Source organism: Halichoeres trimaculatus, unplaced genomic scaffold (genome assembly GCF_033239565.1).
Source record: "Halichoeres trimaculatus isolate MK-OKI-2021-1 unplaced genomic scaffold, fHalTri1.1 fHalTri1_scaffold_15, whole genome shotgun sequence".
Classification (NCBI taxonomy): domain Eukaryota; kingdom Metazoa; phylum Chordata; class Actinopteri; order Labriformes; family Labridae; genus Halichoeres; species Halichoeres trimaculatus.
Window position 1 is genome coordinate 31,862,224 of NW_027437193.1, and position 20,792 is coordinate 31,883,015.

Consider the following 20,792-nt stretch of genomic DNA (forward strand, 5'->3'; position numbering starts at 1 on the left):
CATTTCCTGCAACATTAATGTCAAATGCTGCAAAAGCTATTTGTACTAATGTGTTATGATTGTTTTTATAGTTTAGGTTGGTTTAGTTAACACTGTGCTGGCATTATGCAAAATGTATGTTACAGTCTGGTGTATTGTACAATTGATCCGTCTCGAAACACATCATTTGATGTCAGCTAAATAAAATAATGTACCCACATTTAGCAAATCGTTCCCTCCCACTATAGAAGTCCTGGAAATGTCTGAGTTCCTTTCTTTTTTTCAAGATAAAAAAAATAAAAACACAACCTGAATTGCTTGTAGAGTGAAAAATGACTATATGATTAAATAATGAATGTCTTTTTTGGTATCTTGTGAGTCTTGTGTTAAAACACTATTCTTATTTTAAGAAAGCTTGACAAGCAAATTTTTCTGAGCCCAAGAGTTTTAAGAGAAGAAGATCAGTTTGTAGGGAAAAAAACGTTTACATAGACTTTTCCTTTAGTGTTACTGCCTTTACCCGCAAATGGTTATAAATCCTGTGATTGATAAAATCTGACTTGCAGAAAAACAAAGTGTCTAATGACTGTGTTTAATAAAGAACTGAAAGGTTTAAAATATTTAAATCTCTTTTAATCTTTTCAAGAACACACTCTAGGTGTTAACACCCAGACCAAAACATAATTAATCATTTCACTAGTCAGTATGAAGTCGATCTTTGACATGTCAGTGGATTCAACTGATTGTTTATCAGTGATAAAAAAGCCTCTGTTATTATAAAGAATCATCACATCTGATATAAAGAGTGAAGTTTCTGAACACAAAGAAAGGTCTCACATGAATCCAGTGAGACTCAGTTGAAGATCTTCTTCTGAGCATACACTGGTTTTATCTCTGTATGGGTTGTACTAACTGTGGCTCTTTTTTTGTTTTATTTTTAGCCACAAAATCATCTCTTCCTCACGTTATCTCATCCTCTTCCTATCTGCAGGCAACCAGGCGGACACCTCCGCAGACTTCAGCTTTACACACTCTGCTCCTCCATGTCCACATCTCCATGATCTGCACCATCCCATCTGGGTCACATAAGTCCTGGACTGCATCATGTCTCTCCCCTCTTGGTGCCCTCACTCCCCCTCCTCTCCTACTCCTCCTTTTTTCTTTGCAGGCCAGTTGACAGAGATGTGGTATGACCTCAGCTCCTCTTCTGGTACAAAATCAGGGGCGGAGCTCATAAGGTCATGGCCTCGGAAGGACTTGGGGAAGGCAATGACGTCCCGGATACTGGAAGCCCCAACCATGATGGACACCAGCCGATCCAAACCTTTAAAACCCCCGAGAAACAAGATGTCAGAAACAAGAAGTTGAGATCAACCTGGGCTTTGTGTGGTTGCACGATCTGTCGCCATCCCAACAATAAACACCTGATCATTTAAGGCCAATTGAAAAATTTATATTTTGCACAAAGTTTAAGACCACGGCCTTTAAAAGACTAAATCTGCTTTAAAATGTGGATTCATGTGATTTCCTGTCAGGTATTCTCTCTATCATTACCTCCTGATGACAAAGGCTTATAAGCTTTCTCTCTTTGAACGTGGTCAGGTTGTTGAGCTGCATAAGCAAGGCCTCTCATAACGCGCAGTCTCTGCTGAGGTTGGACGCAGTAAGAGACAATTTGAATTTCTTTAAAGGGGACATATGCTTGTTTCTCCTTTTCACTATGCCAGACTAGGATGCCTGTAAAGCATTTCTGCCCTCAGTACAAGTCATTTAGTTCCTTCATTGCCCCACAATAGCGTTCTCAATATCCTCATTTTAGGCCATTCTGAAGATCTCGTTGAAACGCTCCGTTTCCAGAATTACCTCCAGTAACCTTGCAACGTCACAGCCCTTTATGCTCTGATTGGTCAGTTCTATCAGAGGGTGGAGGGGGTAGAGCTAGGGGGCGGTTTTTGCAGCATGGCAGTATTTACAAAATTGCCATATTGGATGGGGCAGATCGAGCGAGTTTGCTGTTTGCCAAAACTTCACCGTAAGGCATTGATAGCACTAATAAAATGGCAGAGTGTAGGATACGTCCTTTTGTATTGGACCCCGAGTCAGACCCGGACGGTTCTGCAGCTCAGGAGGAAGAAAATCCACCTCGACACAGATCATCTCAGGACGCTTCAGTGTGGTGAGTCAAACCAGTACTGTAACATGTATAGTTTATACGTGGAAATATAGGCAGACTTCACCAATAAACTATTTCTATAACAGGGCTCCATCCTGCTCCTTCACTTTTCTCTTCTGTTTTATCCATCATGCTGAAAGTGTAGTCTAAAGATGACCTCTACCGTCAGTTCCTCACTATGTTATTACCGCAGCATTATTGTGGTCCAGGTTCACAGTGCATGTCAGAACAAGCATGCAAATATCACAGTCTCATAAGTATTACCACGTCTGCCAAAACTACAGTGTTTTAACTGCTAATTCACCATGTAAAGCTGAGCTGCTCAGCAGAACAAAGTCCCTGCATCCAGCACTCAGTCGGTTGGCTCTTGGTGGGTGTATCCCTCGGTGGCGGTTGTGTGACTAACTGACATCACAGAGGAGGAGCTGCTTTATCAGACTACTCCAATAAAAAGAAAGGATCCTCGTGTCGTCACGACTGTCGAAATCTCACGGCCAAATGGCAGTGACCTATTTTCAGAGGCATCATATCTCGTTCTGGGATATCAGAAAAAATACAATATCTCTCATTGGATGAGCCTCCCAGCCTCCCATCGTTTGGAGAATGACCTCCAGTAACCTCTCAACGTCACAGCCCTTTGTGCTCTGATTGGTCAGTTCTATCAGAGGGGCAGAGGGGGTAGAGCCAGGGGGTGGTTTTTGCAGCATGGCAGTATTTACAAAATCGCCATATTGGATGGGGCAGATCGAGCGAGTTTGCTGTTTGCCAAAACTTCACCGTAAGGCATTGATAGCACTAATAAAATGGCAGAGTGTAGGATACGTCCTTTTGTATTGGACCCCGAGTCAGACCCGGACGGTTCTGCAGCTCAGGAGGAAGAAAATCCACCTGGACACAGATCATCTCAGGACGCTTCAGTGTGGTGAGTCAAACCGGTACTGTAACATGTATAGTTTATACGTTTATACTCGGCTCTTGGTGGGAGTATCCCTCGGTGGCGGTTGTGTGACTAACTGACATCACAGAGGAGGAGCTGCTTTATCAGACTACTCCAATAAAAAGAAAGGATCCTCGTGTCGTCACGAAGGTCGAAATCTCGTGGCCAAATGGCAATGACCTATTTTCAGAGGCATCAAATCTCATTCTAGGATATCAGAAAAAATACAATATCTCAATTTTTGAAATTTTTTTGAAATTCAGGCGGGTGAAAGGCCTTGTTTTCAAACTTATTATATTATATGTAAGTTTTAAATCAGGGATCAGCATGATATGTCCCCTTTAAAGATCCTGAGGGTTATGAAACAAAAAAGTCCAGAGGTAGACCCCAAAACATTTCACCAGAGCTGAGCTGGAGGATCTTATTGGCTGTCTGTCATGACACAGGACCATCCTTGACCCAGATTAAGAATGTTACTGGAGCCAACTGCAGTCAAATAACCATCAGACGCCATCTGGGAGAGAAGAGCTTTAAGAATAAAACACGTCTCCAAAAGCTTCATCTCCTTTAACGCCACAAACTCGCCCATTTGGACTTTTTCAGAGAGCAGCAAACATGGGACACTGAAAGGTGAAGAAAGTTTGATTCTCTGAGGAGAAAAAACTGAACCTTGACGTCCTGATGGCTTCAATGTTACTGACATGATGAGGAGATCACACTAGATTTGTGTTCACGGCGGCACAGTGGAGGGGGCGCCATCATGATCTGGGGCTTTTTCCTTCAGTGGAACAATGGAGCTTCAGGTTGGTCAGGGGAGTCAGACGGCGGCTGGCTCTGTGGAGATGTTGCAGGGGGCCTCCTTCATGACTGAGGGCCCTGGTCTGTGTGGTAATGACTGGGTTTTTCAACAGGACAACGCTGCAGGTCACAATGGCTGCCTGACAAAAGACTTCTTCCAGAAGAATCAGCTCACTCTTTGGGACCATCCTGCCTGTTCCCCTGATCTAAATCACTCTAAGAACATTTAGCTGGGATGGAGAGGGAAGTTTACACAAATAGACGTCAGTTCCAGACAGTGGATGATCCTCCATGAAGACATCTTTAAGACTTGGAGCAACGCCCACACAGCCTCCTTGAAACACTCACATCAAGCTTGAAGAAACAAATTTTTGAAGTTTTCAGGGATTTTTTGAGCTGTGGTCTTAAACTTTTGATCAGCCGATGAACAGCTTGTTTCACTTTAACTGTTGATTTCAATGAAGTACTTACTGATTTTTTTTTTGTCTTACTCCCATTTCTTCTTTTTGCATTTTAAAACTTTACAAAGAACCTTTTTCAGATTCAACAGAGCAAGATGTAATTTCTTGCAATTTTTCAACTGGTCTTGAAATTTTTTATAGGGTGTGTATGTTGCGGATGAACTCACTCCCTCTGAAACTAGCCATCTAAACAACATTAAATCTAGAGCTGAAACGATACCTCGAATGATTCGAGGTACTCGATTACAAAAAATACTCGAGTAATTTCCTCTGCCTCGAGGAATCGTTTAATTTTTAAAAAGATCAAAGAGTGGTATTGCAAATAGAGCTGAGGCCATATTAAGAGAGTTTTCAGACCCCTCAAGCTACCTCTTATACAAAATAGCAACTAGCAACAAATCTAGCTTCTTTTCTGGAGTTTGGAGACTAATGGGTCATTCTACGAAACGGGTACCATTTGGGTCCGCAACATTTGATGAGATGTACAAGGTACAAAAAAATGGGTCAAAGTGTGTTTACAAATTTTGGAGCTACCAAAGCAAGTGCTCTTATTGACATGCTGTATCAGAAAATTCTATTTCTTAAAGAGAAAATTTTTCATTTGAAAAATAGCTGCTGTTTAACTAAACAAAAATGTGTTTTATCCGATTACTCGATTAATCGATGGGATTTTCAGTAGAATACTCGAATACTAAAATATTCGATAGCGGCAGCCCTAATTAAATCAAATTTAAAACAGAATTAAATCTGAAAGTTCATAAAAAAACTCTGAAAGTAAAACTGACAGCTTTTACAAAAGACCCAGTTATGCACATATGGAGGTTAACTTACTCTTCAATGTAATACAAGTTTATAATAGAGACTAAAATCTGCAGCTTGTGAAAACGTGAGCCCACTGGTGTTGGACCTTACCCAGAGCGATGCCACCGTGTGGAGGAGCTCCTGAATCCAGAGCCTCCAGCAGGTGAGAGAGCAGACTGGGATCCTCCTGCAGCACAAACACGTTCACACAGAGTTATGGTCTGTTCAATCAATCAACCTGTTCCAAAGTTCATTAAAACACTGCTGAAATGTTAAAGACTGACTCTGAGGATGTTCTTCAAGACGTGCTCCTGTACGGAGGCCTTGTGGATACGAATGGAGCCACCTCCAATCTCACAGCCATTCAGCACCAGGTCATAGTGCTGACCCCGCACCTGAGAACACAGAGCACATGGTTTGATGAACTCTGTGGGAGAATCACCACCAAACAGACAAACCTGCACCTGACAGTGAGTCTGAGTGACTACCTTGAGTGGCTCGGTGTAAAGTAGCTGTGCGTCCTCTGGAAGTGGAGCTGTGAATGGATGATGGGCTGACTCCAGCTGCTCCGGGTCCTCCTCTCTGGGTAAGAAAAGAGGGAAGTCCACGACCCACAGGAAGTGAAAGGCTGAGGGGTCACGGACCGAAACGCCTCGAGACTCCAGGAGCTGTGCACACTGCAGGCGCAGATTCCCCAGCAAAGGCCGCTGAGAGAAGAAGAAGAGACACAAGAGGAGTTTAAATCCACTCATGTTTGAAACTCACCTTTGTTTTTTCATCTTCCTCTTCCTCACCACAGCCTGAAGGGGACCAGCAGCTATCAACAGCAGGTCTCCTGGTGAAGCTTCAGTCTTCTGCAGCAGCAGCTCATCAGCAGCTGAGGCAGACAAAAGCTTTTTAAGAGGGGACTTCAACGTCCCATCTGCTTTAACCTGCACCACACTGAGCTCCTTCAGACAAAAACAAAAAACAGATTAACACGAGACACCAAAAAATACTATTCCATTAAAATCCACTGAGGTGCTCTGAAAAAACAGATGGCATTAATATTTGCACACTCTTATTTCTCTGAAAGGATAAGTCCCTCTAAACTTGGTGACACCTGCTTTTTAAATCAGTGGCTTAAAACTTCAAGTTATTATTTGAAATATTTTAATAACTACACTGCATTCAAAATTATTATGCAGCCTGCATTTTAGTGTCATAAAGACTCAATATTTTTGATTTTCAAATAAACTCATGAAAGGTCTTTGTCTCAGGGCTCTTTGAATCACTGAAGTCAATCTCAAACACCTGTGATAATTAGTTTGCCAGGTGTGCCCAGTTAAAGGAAAAACTGCTACAGAGGGATGTTCCACATTATTAAGCAGACTACTATTTCCAAGCACTATGGGAAAGAAAAATGATCTCTCTGCTGCTGAAAAGTGTGAGTTAAATGCCTTGGGCAAGGTATGAAAACCTTAGATATTTCAGGAAAACTTAAGCATGACCACCGTACTGTGAAGAGATTTGTGGCTGATTCAGAGCACAAGCGAGTTTGTGCAGATAAAGGCACAATAAGGAAGGTTTCTGCCAGACTAATGAATTGGATTAAGAAAGCAGCTGCTAAAATGCCATTACAAAGCAGCAAACAGGTATTTGAAGCTGCTGGTGGTCAGCAAGGAGGTGGTGGAGTCACGTTTTGGGCCGCAATCATAGGAAGGGAGTTAGTTGGTCCCTTTAGGGTCCCTGACGGTGTTAAAATGACTTCTGAAAAGTCTGTGGAGTTCCTGTCTGACCACTTCCTTCAATGGTACAAAAGGAAGAACCGTGCATTTCTAAACAAAATCATCTTCATGTATGACAATGCACCATCTCATGCTGCGAGGAACACATCTACGCATTGGCTGCCATGAGCATAAAAGGAGAGAAACTCATGGTGTAGCCCCCATCATCTCCTGACCTCAACCCTATTGAGAACCTTTGGAGCATCCTCAAACAAAAGATCTGTGAGGGGGAAGACAGTTTACATCCAAACAGCAGCTCTGAGAGGTTATTCTGACAACCTGTAAAGAAATTCAAGCAGAAACTCTCTAAAAACTCACGTTCTATGGACTCAAGAATAGTGAAGCTGCTATCAAATAATGGGTCCTGTGTTAAAATGTAACTTGACCTGTTTAAAGATGTTTCTGATTGAAGCAGCTTTTGATTTCCGTAAATACCACCCCTTAATACTATAAAGTCAACAGATGACCATTTTGAGTTCTTTACAACGCATAAAATGCACTAAAACTCTGTTGTGCTTAATAATTTGGAACAGTGCATTCTATGTTTGTTTTTTATTTGTTTAATTCTGTTATCATTAGAGGTTTGTTTAACAACATCTGTATCAAACTCTAATGGCTAATGGCTTCAAAATTTTGCTGACTGTTATTTGAATTAACTATGTAGGAAAATTTGTGAAAAATACAATTAGCATAATAATTTGGAACGCAGTGTATAAAAGGGATTGAAAAACATTTTTATAAGGATTCATGAGGTACAGTCACTTTAATAACTTTTGGTGCTCGCTGAACTTTGTATTGAGCACTATAATAATACTTTAATCTAGGCTAAATACAGTGCCTTCAGTCTCTCCTGTACAATTTAGCATGACAGTGAGCTTCTGCTTTAAATATCTGATATAAACAAAGAAAGTAAATAAACAAATAATATATAATGAACAATGTGAGTTGATACAGTTTTTAGTTATTTATTTTCATGTATTCTTATTATCTATTTTCATTTTATTTCTTTATTTTTAATTATTTTTTATCCATTTTATTTTTATAAGACAGGGAAGTGTGACATTGAGGGGGTGTTTCTGACACTGCACTGACCAAGCTGACCAACAAGCCTCCCCTGAGGTGCAGTGAGTCTGACTTGCTCCCTTACTGCTTTTGTGAAATGTTCAGGGTGGGAATGAAACCAGAAATGTTATAAATGCAGCTGACCAATCATAGGGCTTGTGGTCCATGTTTGTTCAAGTTACATTTTGGAGGAAGTGTGTGTCAGCCACATGTGCTGGTGCCTGTATAGGGAAGGGGACTACAAGGACCTATGGCGTGAGATGTGGAGTAGAGTCAATGCACAAGTTTAAACCAGACTTTACAATGACACACTGATGCTTAATTGAACCTGTGTCCATCCATTCAACATTACTGTATTTCTATCTTGATCTTGTATGTTTTAGAAATGCTCTGTCCTGTGTCAGTTATCCCTTCTTAAGTTATTAGTAAACAAAATCAAAAAGTGACTTTGTGGGAAATGTTGACTTGTCATCTCACAGAAGAAATAAGGTTTGAGTATGGAAGGAGAAAACCGCTCACTCAACCCTACCTGTCCAAACTGGGTCTTGGCTGTTTGCTTCAGGTTTTCCAGATCTCTACCAGCCAACAGTTTCTTTTATTAAACACAAACAGAAAAAAGAAGACACACATTTTCCTGGCATGAAACATCAGTCACAAATGATAATCTCAGTGAATAGTAGTACAGAAGATTTTGGTGGATTAATTCTGCAGACAATGGTTTTGGTCTCACCGCTCCGCCGGGGACACAGATGGCCTGAACCGAGCCTGCTGGTTGGCTGAGAGCTGATCTCAGGAACTCAATCTCTGTGTTTGAGAAAACCTCACTGAGGTTGATCAGCTGGTCAGACACACAGATGAGACAAAGGCAGGATTGAGACTCTCCTGAACACAGAGATGATAAAAACTGTTCCTGTATTTGCTTTTGTTGGGACAGTGAAAGACGTGTATTACCTTCATACTGAATCTGGTATCAGGCTTATCCACACCGTAGTCCCTCATGGCCTCTTCGTAGGTCATGGTTTGGAAAGGAACGTTGATAGGACCTTTCTCTGCAGGCCAAGAGGACTGGATCAAACCCTCCACCAGGGACAGGATGCCAGCCTGGTCCACAAAAGACATTTCTATGTCCACCTGGGAGAGATGAGGAGAGGAGAAGCATTGAGGCTCTGCCATTTATCATTGTACGGTTTTGAAGCCAAAATACCCCCGTCTCAGGCGCAGCCATTGTAGCAGTTGGGAGTCTGTGCAGTAGAGACTGTGAGGGATTCTGGGAGAATCTGAGTGGAGCTGGGTGACAAAAATAATATTTTTTTTTTCTTACCAGAGTCTAATCACTTCCTGACTCTACCTCCCGACATATTTTACAATCCCCCCAAAAAAATTCATGAGAACGGCAGCTGTCAATCATCGTTAAACGTTACATAAAGCCTCGTTTTAACCTAGTATAACTAATGAAAACGAAACTTTTCAGAAGGAAGAAGAAGGACTTGAATACAAGACAGCCAAATAATATCTTCAAATCACCACAACAACAACCTCACTGCGGGCCGAGCAAGTGGACGTCCATTTTTTTTACAGTCTATGTTCGAAACGTGACAACAAACTTTGTCAGTTTGTACCATAGTCCAGTGGCCGGCTACATTTAGTGCTTCTCACAGCCCGGTGCTCTACGACATTTCTGTAATATGTAACATTAGTGAATCTTGGTTAGCTATGTCCTGCCAGTCATCTACCAATCAGAGCTAACGTAACCTCACTCTTCATTTTATTGACAGACTCTTAAGTTTGAACAGACCACTGCAGAATAACTGCTGACTGTGGGTTGGAATGAACATTAGCACAAACAGTTTAGCTCCTGTGTTAGCCTTTAGCTTGGGCTGTATCTCTCTCCTGTTTTTCTTTCTTCTGCTCTTCTGTCTGACAGTTAGGCTCCAGTGTCCACCATCACTACAAAATTAATCAAAGAAACCATTTACAGCAGAGAAAAACACAGATCTGTCTTTTCACTTCTAAACTTTGTAAGCCAACGTCATGTTGTCATAGGGACTTGGATGTGCCGCAAATCAATCTGGTCTTGTCTCTACACAACCAGGAAGCTGAGAAATAGCATTTATGAATAACCAGTGTTGGCACTGATCATCTCATTTTAAAGTGTGGATTATGATCAGGCATATATATCTAGAAGTGAGACTTTTTTAAGGAAACTCCTCACATGGACTTTAAGCTCTTCAAGGACAGAATTATTGTGACAATAATGTTGGTAACACAAAGAACTACTTGTTACAGCCAAGCATAAACAAGGAGACTTATTGTGAGGTAAATACGTGCTTACGTAAAAACCATTGTTACTTTTTTTTGCTCTGTGTTGACTTCTGATCTACCATGGCAGAAAGTGACACATAAAGACACATTTCATTTCTACATTTTCCTCTCAACATCTGAAGACTCCCACAGTGAGCTTAGGGTTTTCCTGACAAATTTTAACTTGTACTTGTTGTGTCTGAACCACAGGGTTCAAGAGGGTTTTTTTCTGTACTTCTGTGAAGGAAAAGGGTTTTCCTCAGCCTGGATGTTGTGCACACATTCCTGATCTATTTTCTGTCTGTAGATTTGTCTTGTGTATGTGTATTTATTTCCCTTCGGTCCCTTTGCTCACCAGCTCATTTTGTTTCTTACATAATGCACTGGAGTTTGTTTTGCTGTTAAATGGTCAATCCAGGGCTGACAAAAATGTCCTGTAATATTTTTTTCTGCTGATTAAAAAAAAAGCAAAACAAAACATAAAGAAACTCACTACGTTCTGAAGGACCCACAGTCACAGTAATTTTTTTTTTTTTTTTATTTAAGTGAAATTAAAAAAAAACAAGACCCAAAAAACACTTACCTGGGTGAACTCGGGCTGTCTGTCTGGTTTGGAGCCTTCATCTCTGTAACAACGGGCCATCTGGAAGTACCTGTCGATACCTGCCACCATCAGGAGCTGTTTAAACTGCTGTGGACTCTGAGGGAGAGAGTAAAACCGGCCCGGCTCTCTGGACGGAACTACAAACTCTTTGGCTCCCTGAGTGCAAAAGACAATCAACAAAGTCCAGATAAGCTCTAAGTATCTTTAAGGGGTTGATTTATGGAGCATGGACGGATTTATGGATGGATTTAGTAGAACTGGAATTATTAAGAGATGAGGAAGCTTCTTACCCCTGGTGTTCTTTTAAACAAAGTCGGAGTTTCTACATCAACAAAACCTGAAATCGATCAAACAGTTGAGTTTAGTTTTCCTTCAGCAAATAGGACTGTAAAGCCTAGGGCTCCAGTAAATCTAAAGTCAGCTGCTGTCTCTCAAAGTCTTTATCATAGATGACAATAATCTGGTTTTCTTTACCATGCACATTACAGAGATATTCCCTCATCTTCATCACCAGCTGAGACCTCATTCTGAGGTTTTGCTGCATCTGAGGGGACCTCAGGTCCAAGTAGCGAAACTGCATCCTCAAAGCTTCTGTTTTCTTTTAGGGTACAAAAAACAAAAAGAAAAGTTCTTTACACATTTATTTGTTAGGACAGGTGCGTTGGAGGTTCAGGTATCCCATGGAACAATTTCAAAGAAAGCACCCGCACACTGTCCCACATGCAAAAACTAAATATTTTTTAATTCTGCAACATTTCGGTCCTAAGGGGTGGAGGGGGCAGAGCCAGGGGGCGGTTTTTGCAGCATGGCAGTATTTACAAAATCACCATATTGGATGGGGCAGAGCGAGCGAGTTTGCTGTTTGCCAAAACTTCACTGTAAGGCATTGATAGCACTAATAAAATGGCAGAGTGTAGGATACGTCCTTTTGTATTGGACCCCGAGTCAGACCCGGACGGTTCTGCAGCTCAGGAGGAAGAAAATCCACCTGGACACGGATCATCTCAGGACGCTTCAGTGTGGTGAGTCAAAGCGGTACTGTAACATGTAGAGTTTATACGTGGAAATAAAGGCAGACTTCACCAATAAACTATTTCTATAACAGGGCTCCATCCTGCTCCTTCACTTTTCTCTGTCTGTTTTATCCATCATGCTGAAAGTGTAGTCTAAAGATTGCCTCTACCGTCAGTTCCTCACTATGTTATTACCGCAGCATTATTGTGGTCCAGGTTCACAGTGCATTTCAGAACAAGCATGCAAATATCACAGTCTCACAAGTATTACCACGTCTGCTAAAACTACAGTGTTTTAACTGCTAATTCACCATGTAAAGCCGAGCTGCTCAGCAGAGCAGAGTCCCTGCATCCAGCATCTGAGGAGGGATACTCGGCTCTTGGTGGGTGTATCCCTCGGTGGCGGTTGTGTGAATAACTGACATCACAGAGGAGGAGCTGCTTTATCAGATTACTCCAATAAAAAGAAAGGATCCTCGTGTCGTCATTAAGGTCGAAATCTCGCGGCCAAATGGCAATGACCTATTTTCAGAGGCATCAAATCTCATTCTAGGATATCAGAAAAAATACAATATCTCATTTTATGAAAATTCAGGGGGTGAAAGGTCTTGTTTTCAAATGTATTATCTTATATGTAAGTATTAAATCAGGGATCAGCATATGTCCCCTTTAAGTCCTTCTAGAGCCAGCATTTGTAGGGGGAAGATCCAATAAGCCTCAAGCTCTTGTAAAAGTTGATTGAAGTTTCCCCCCCTAGATGGGAGAGTGACTTGTTCAGAAACATAATGACATAATGTCATGAGATGTATCATTAAAATGCACAGCCACAGGATATTCTCTGTCGTTGCGTCTAATTGTGCTCTTATGCTCACTGATCCTTTGTTTAAATTTTCTCGTCATTTTCTCAACATAGGCCAGGCCACAAGGGCATCGTATTACATAGATCACGCGAGTGGATGCACAGGTGATCACACTTTTGATGGGGAATCTTTTACCTGTGTGAGGATGAGAAAAATGGTCAGTCTTATGGGTGTTCTTGCACTGAGCACAGCTGCCGCAACGGTAGTTTCCTTCAGGGAGTGGCCAGAGTCGTGTCGGTGGATCTGACATGGATGCAGTAATGGAGAACTTATTGTGACAACTCAGACCTTTTTGTGTTGTTCTGAGTTATTTGCTATTGTTATTTGTTATTTTTATCCCCTCAATATTGTTCTTTGCGTATGTGATCGTGAACTTTGTGTCTGTTTCTATTTTTGTAACTCTGCTCTTTCAGCCAGGTAATTTAATGCTCATTATCTGTTGTGATCACTTCTTAACGTCATGATAAGAAAGTGTCTGCAGTTGTGAGGCACCACCTCCTATTTTACATACTCCATCTAGTAATCCAATTGTTTGCCTGATGAAGGTGTAGGACCGAAACGTTGCAGAATTATAAAAAATACATTTTTTGCAAGTCAGACGGTGTGCGGGTGCTTTCTTTGAAATTGTTCCACAGTAACAAAAAACAGTCATTAATCACTGTGACGAGTGCTACTGTAGGACAATTATTAATCTGTGCACATAAACATGTATCACTCACTTTGACAAAGTCTTTGATTTCAAAAGGTAACTTCTGGCTCACGTTGAAAACCTCGACACTATCAGCCTGGACTTCAATTTGTCCAGTTGGCATCACCTGTTGGTTCCACACAGAGAGAAGAGAGAGAGGACGGTTAGCAGACGTTTAGGTGTCACATTTCAATACTTTGCTCCCTGGGCTCTATGCTCAGTTTAGTGGTTAAAATACTTCTATTAAATCCTATTTCTGCAGTGTCTTTAAATCTGTCTTGTGTTTATGAGGAGTCCAAAGACAGGAGGGAATCACATGAGACAGCTCACAAAGCAATAATCAAGAGCTTCCAATCTGGGGTCTGTTTCACAAAGCAGGTTAAATGAAAACCCAGAGTGTATTAACTCTGAAATAGAGGAAACTCTGGGTTTTTGGTTTCAGAAAGGGAGGTTAATCAAACCTGAGAAAGAGGGAAACTCAAGCCTGTTTCACAAAGTGGTGTAACTAAAACTCTGTGTCTGTTACCCTGGCAACTGAGTCTCTGGATCTAGTGGTTGGGAGCAGGTTTTTCTCAATGAACTTTGAGTTTCTCTCTGTCTCCGCCCTCTTTCAAAGCCACATTCATTTCCTCATTCATTCAGTCGCCAGCGAGTTTTGATGCAGATTTTTTTAGCCGTCTGTCATTAAAAAAATCATTTCAGAGTCAGTAGTTCATCAGGTACAGTGTGCTACTGACCTTTTTCACTGTCATCCTTTTTGAATGGAATATGTAATATTGATGAGAAAGCCATGTATGTTTGTGAAAATAGCATCATTTTTGGGATAAAACCACTGTACAGTCAAACAGCTACTAAATATTTACTCTACAATGTGAAGCATGTTAAAAATGAGGTACCCTCATGAGATTATGAGATTTTACCTGCTTGAACAATGATTTTAAATTTCCTTCCTAGCTGCTGCCAAGTGTACTTCAGCCCCATATGATTGCATCTAAATTAAATAAATCAAAGTAATTATTATGCACAAAGTAATACATTTAATTTATTTAATTCAAACAGCTGTAATGTTATTGAGATTGCAAAGGACTACATTTATATTTACACATCAACCCGAGCAGCAATGTTGCCCCATGCTGTCTCCCTCTCTTACAGCTGCAGCTGTGTTGCTCTTTTTTTCTAAAATCATGCTCAGGCTCTTCAAATAAGTTAAAAATTCTAGTTGAATCAGAGTAAAAAAAAAAAAAAAAAGTGTCCCTTCTCCTTTTTTTTTGCCATGGTGTATCATTGAATCTGGGCTCCATTGATGATGGCTTTTTATGGTTGGGCTGCACACACTTAACTCCAGGTGAAACTACTCCAAGTTGATTAAACTGACTTAAATCAGCTGTTCTGAAACCGAAAACTCAGGGTTTTCTATCTCAAAGTAGATCAGTAGTTCAGAATTAGACTCAGAGTTTATTGAAACTGCTTTGTGAAACAGACTCCAGGGACCTGTACTATGAAGCTGGATTAGGTCATCCAGGATAACTCTGCGACAACTCACTGAACCTCACTGGATCTCCATCATCCAGATCTGCTGTACTACGAAGCTCTTTATCAACTCGATAAGTGAATCTGGCTGGGATCTGTGAGCGCACATAAAATGGGCGTGGTTAGCAGCCCCGGAGCATTTTCCACAATGGAGAAGAGAGCAGCCTACTTTACGGTGGAGGAGCAGCAAATAATCCTGAAAAAATACGAGGAGTACCGCAGTATTATCCAGGCCAGGAGCAACACGACTGCAGCCGCAAGAAGCCGGAGAGATTGCTGGCAAAAAATCGCCGACTCTGTGAATGCGTCAATTTCCAAAATGCTGATATTAACAGACCTATCTCATCATGTGACGACACGGGCAGTTAGTTCCTTATTCATTCATGTTGTCAGTCAGTGTGTGTGATCAGCATCATATCCCACCTCATAATTAGAAAGAGTCCACTTTCCTACAAATCCCAAGGAAAACGCTCATCATAGGCAGTTTGTATTGCAGATGCAATAGCAGTGGGGAAAAAAGGACATGGGAGTAAATAAAAAATAAATATAAAAACATCCTTCAAAGTGCTCAGTATGAAAGATTCCATTTGCACACATTTCTACTTTTCCCTGACAATGTCTCAGTTATGATGATCAGTAAGATATTGTTTTTTCACAGCCCATAAGAAAAAATGTTGGGCCATAAAGACAGTCCCGCGCCGGAGGACTTCACTCCAGCTGAGCAAATTGGTGACTGTGCGGTCTTTCATGCCCGCCCAAGAGAACCGATTGGTCAGCGGGCAGTCTGTCACACCCCGTGAGCTCTAATCCTGGAACTTAACCTGCTCCGGACCAGGTTTGGCGTTCAGCATCAGTTACCGGGGCAACGTGTCTGGATAAAAAGAGATCCACATTCGTGTTGCGGAAAACCCTTAAACTTATCCAGGAAGTTATCTCTCTTAGAGCTAATCCAGCTTTGTAGTACAGGCCCCTGGTCATTATGAAAACTCTAACCAGTGTTTGTATTTGGTTTTAAATGGTCTCTGCTGCTCTCTGCTGCTCTCTGTTGGACAAGAATATAAAACACTGTTTCACCGATGTAAGGCTTCAAAGAATGTGAATCAACACCTCAGTCATCACACTGAAAATGCAATAAAATGAAGACTTAATCCATTTGTAATATAGGCTCTTAATTTAAAATCTGGCTGTTATTCAGCAGAGCAGTATGTACTGATAACAGTAGGATGGTCTGGTCTGATCAAAGCTCATTATCTTTTACTAGACACAGACAACCATAGACCTTGTTCTCCTGCCCGGCTGGTCGTTGTCTGACTGTTCCCGTCACCTTGATGACTGACTCAGTGGTGAGATCACACAGGGCTGCTTTCACATCAGCAGCAGACTGAAAACAGACATAGTAAGGATTCAGTTCACAACGTGTTTTTGTCTGAGCAGGCAGAGTTATCCAAAGCTTTATGAATTTATGATGGTAACAGGCTTGGTATCAGAGTTTCAGTCATCCTTACTTCTTCCTGAGGGATGAGAACTTGAGTCAAGCCGCTGAAATCTCGCAGGATGACAAACAGGTCTTGTCTGTGGGAGGTAGAAAAATGGTTAAAATACAGAGGCTTCGAACACTGCTCCTCAAAAAACAACAGCAGGTCATGTTGAAAATGATAATGGTTGTTTTAGTCCTACCCACAGGTTTGAATTACAGGCTACAGTACAGTTTTGGACAGTTTGGTTAGATTAGTATGGTGGCTGGTAGATGTCAGCCTATTCGTAAGAGCAAAAACATGAATGCAAAAGCCACATGCTTTACGAATAGGCTGACACCTACCAGCCACCATACTAATCTGACCAAAGTGTCCAAGACACAGCAGGACAGTTTCTTAACGGACACAGAAAAGTTGTGGAAGGTGTGAAAGTGAATAAATGATTGTTTTCTTTTTTTTACCTTCAGCTATGACAAATATAGCTTTAATGCTAACGTTAATGATTCATAAAGCTAATTATAAGACAACATATTTTTCCGGTAAATAAAGACATATAAGTACTATGAAGGATATTACAAGGTGAGACTTTTACAAAGCTTTATTTATCATAGATGAAGTTAAAAAACACCATTATTTTCTTACTTTCACATCTTTTCTGTATCCGTTGAGATAACTAACCTTTTTAACTTCTGTTGTGGCTGTACTTCCGTTGTGTTGTAGCTTTACATTCATGTAGTGGCTTTTGTAAATCACCTGACACCCACCAGCCACCATAGATGAGGTGTAGGAAGAAGAAACTGATCCTGCCTTGAGTCTACAAAACACTCTGAACAACATACAGTTGTGTGCAAAAGTCAGGGCACCCCTTTAAAAACACCATATTTCACATATTAGAAAATTAACGCTCATATTTAGAGTCTCTAGGGTATATGGCAAAAAATGACAACATTATAAGGAAACATTAATGCATAGTTACATTTTATTTATAAATTGAACAAAATTACAATAATAAAAAACATCATTTTGGTATGTGCAAAAGTTGGGGCACCCTACAGCATCAGTGTCTTCAGTACTTCGTAGGACCCCCTCTGGCAGATATCACAGCTTGCAAATGTTTTTTATAGCCAACTACAAGTCTCTGGATTCTACTACTTGGGATTTTTCCCCATTCTTCCTTGCAAAAGGCCTCCAGTTCTGCAATATTGTTGGGTCATCTTGCATGCACAGCTCTTTTAAGATCCACCCACAGATTTTCAATGATGTTTCAGTCTGGAGACTGTGAGGGCCATTCCAAAACCTTCAGTTTGAGTTTCTTGAGGTAGTCCATGGTGGATTTTGAGGTATGTTTAGGATCATTATCCTGTTGTAGAAGCCATCCTCTTTTCAGCTTCAGCTTTTTTACAGATGCTGTGATATTTGCCTCCGAAATTTTCTGGTATTTAATGGAATCCATTCTTCCCTCCACCCGAGCAATGCTTCCTGTCCCACTGGCTGCAACACAACCCCAAAGCATGATGAATCCACCCCCATATTTAACAGTTGGCAAGGTGTTCTTTTCATGAAATGCTTCTCCTCTTTTTCTCCAAACATACCTCTGCTTGTTGTGGCCAAAGAGTTCTATTTGAACTTCATCAGTCCACAGCACTTGTTTCCAACAGTCTTCAGGCTTCTGTAGATGTTCTATTGCATATTTTTGACGTTGTATTTTATGATGAGGACTCAGGTAAGGTTTTCTTCTGCAGACTCTTCCATGAAAGTCTTGTTTGTGCAAGTATCGCCGCACAGTGGAAGGATGCACGACCACTCCCGAGTCTGCTAAATCTTCCTGCAGGTCTTTTGAAGTCAAATGTGGGTTTTGATTTACCTTTCTGACCAGGCTACGAGCAGTTCTCTCCGAGAGTTTCCTTGGTCTTCCAGATCTCATCTTGACCTCCACAGTTCCCCTCACCTGCCATCTCTTTATTGTACCTCGCACTATTGAAACTGCAAGCTGAAAACGCTTTGCTATCTTCTTGTAGCCCTCCCCAGCATTGTGGGCGTCAATAACTTTAAATGTTTCTGTATTACACAGTTTCTTAGAGGAACCCATTGTTGCTGTGTGTTTGCACAAGGTTTGTGGAGTCGCCGTATTTAAAAAAAAAACTGAAATTGGCACCAACTGGTGCTAATTATGACAATTGTTGACACATGCTTCTGGATCAATGAGCTGGTGAAGGTCTGAGCTTGTAAAAAGAAGCTGACACTTTAAACTCTCAGGGTGTCCCAACTTTTGCACATGCAAAAATGATGTTTTTTATTTTTGTATTTTTGTTCAATTTATAAAATAAAGTGCAACTATGCATTAATGTTTCCTTATGATATTGTCATTTTTTCCCATATACCGGAAAGACTATAAATATGAACGTTAATTTTCTAATATATAAAATATGGTGTTTTTAAAGGGGTGCCCTGACTTTTGCACACAACTGTATATGTTGACAAAAACTGAAGGACATGTCACAGAGTTTGGTCTGTCCACCCCCCAGAGTTAACATTTATTCCAACAAATCAAACCTGAGGTACTGGACCCAGCCGCACAGAGTGACTCGCTCTCCTACATGATGTGGTCTCAGCTCTCCACAGGTGTGGCTCCTGAAAGACAGACTGCTGGGACCTGGAAAAGAAACACAGAACTGTGAACAGGAGAGCAGTCACAGAGTCATCTTTTTCATATTGGATGTTGTCTAATTGAGTAAATCAGAGAGACCTGCCAATAATAGAAGTTAGCTAAAGGCATCTCCTGCTTATTTAATTCATTTTGAAGCAGTTTAAATGTGAAGATAATACAGTAGTAGCATAAAGCAGACCTCAGAGAGAGAAAAAAAGCCAGAATGAGCTTCAGCTATTAAACAAAAGCTACATTTCACCGTCAGCTGATCAGGGAGTGGTTATGGTACCTGTGGAGGGTGAATCAGACCCGTACAGTCGCTGTGACCCGCTCACATGTCTGGTCTGAGGTCTGAACAGCCGGCGTCCTTGACAGAAGGTGAGAGCTGAACTGTGTCTGCAGACAGACTGAGCTCTGAGCGCTGTAAACACTGTCTGCAGAGCCAACCTGCTTCTAGAGGCCATTTCAAATCAGTGCTGGGTGAAGCTTCTTTAAACTCCGGAACATTGAGGAGTCTGCTCAGTGAGTCTGCCTGACTGGAGGAAGAACACGGAAGCTGACCAACACTGAAGGGTACCTGATGAAAGATACCATCACTTAGCATCAGAACACCGAGCCTCACTGAACAGCTCCGGGCTGGATGTGAAACTCCTCCTGTCACCTCATCTGGTCCCGGGTCCAGCTCCACGGCCGTCCTGTAGAGCGTCTCTCTATGTTTCAGGATGAGCTCCCGCTTAGCGTGGATACAGTCTATGGTGTGGACATGCTGCTCATGCTGTCCCGTGACGTTGTGTTCAGACCAGAGTAGTCGATCTGCAACCAGTGATGAAACGTTGCCCTCTTTTCAGAGAGCCGGTTCCTTTGGCGCGGCTCACGAAAAATGAACCGACTCTTTCGGCTTCCATACGACTCCTGATTAAGTATTGTTTGTTGCCTTATATTTTAGCCCAACCTGGTAAATGCAAATGAGTTGCAGAGTCGGCCTTGACCAATTGAGTACCCTGGGCAAGATTTTATCTGGTGCCCCTTGTATTCCAGCACCAATAACAATATTTACATACTTAAATCAAACTACCATACATTGCTATGTTAAAGTGACTTTATTTTTATGAAAAAAAAATAATGCAAATAAACACTTTAATCATATTTAAATAAATACAAAATAATAAAATATCTGGAACTGAAAGACAAAGATCTATAGATACAAATTGAAGATTGAAAATATGTATATCACAGGATTCTATAACAAAATACAATAAATAAGAAATCATTATCAGTCAAGTTAAGTGGTAGTCAATCACTGATGTTAACTGTATTAGAAGTTAGGACTTAGCCAAACGTGACTGCCAACCAATAACAAGCTATCATAACTGCGAGTAAAACTTCTGAATAACATTATGCACACTCGGTCTTGTTGGGGTTTCTCCTCCTCCTCTCTTCTTCTCTTTAACCCCTGGGCTCCTGATGGCTTTGGCTTTTTTGACATGATGCAGCATAAACTGCCTGTCCATCTCGTCCAGTAATAAAGTGCGGTCAAGCCAACTTTGGTCTCTGCGGTCAAATCAGCCACACTTAAATTTTGAGTGTGCAAGTAGTCTCAGTACAATGGTAAATGTTGAGAGAGACAGCACACTTACTTCCGGTTTTCAAAATAAAAGTCCAATATTTTACCTGAATATTGCACAAATTCTTGTGTT

The 20,792-nt window shown here is 41.2% G+C and overlaps 1 protein-coding gene across 1 annotated transcript; it reads right to left on the reverse strand.

The window, feature by feature from the left end:
• Window positions 1–585: 585 nt before the first annotated feature.
• On the reverse strand, window positions 586–19,868 carry dars2 (aspartyl-tRNA synthetase 2, mitochondrial). The gene is made up of 17 exons (XM_074689619.1): window positions 19,757–19,868; window positions 19,385–19,672; window positions 19,002–19,101; window positions 16,479–16,545; window positions 16,253–16,354; window positions 13,475–13,570; window positions 11,357–11,480; window positions 11,173–11,219; window positions 10,862–11,038; window positions 8,929–9,108; window positions 8,708–8,815; window positions 8,507–8,569; window positions 5,944–6,099; window positions 5,638–5,856; window positions 5,434–5,544; window positions 5,261–5,336; window positions 586–1,303 (listed from the first exon to the last, which is right to left on the reverse strand). The coding sequence occupies exons 2-17, from the start codon at window positions 19,557–19,559 to the stop codon at window positions 1,107–1,109; spliced, it is 1,998 nt and encodes a 665-aa protein (XP_074545720.1). The 5' UTR covers window positions 19,560–19,672; window positions 19,757–19,868; the 3' UTR covers window positions 586–1,106.
• Window positions 19,869–20,792: the final 924 nt, after the last annotated feature.

Coding starts and splice junctions, on each gene's coding strand:
- dars2 (XM_074689619.1), bottom strand. CDS start 19,559: ATGGCCTCTAGAAGCAGGTTGGCTCTGCAGACAGTGTTTACAGCGCTC. Junction 11,220..11,356: donor ATATCTCTGTAATGTGCATG/GTAAAGAAAACC, acceptor GATCGATTTCAG/GTTTTGTTGATGTAGAAACT. Junction 11,039..11,172: donor TGTTTAAAAGAACACCAGGG/GTAAGAAGCTTC, acceptor TTTTGCACTCAG/GGAGCCAAAGAGTTTGTAGT.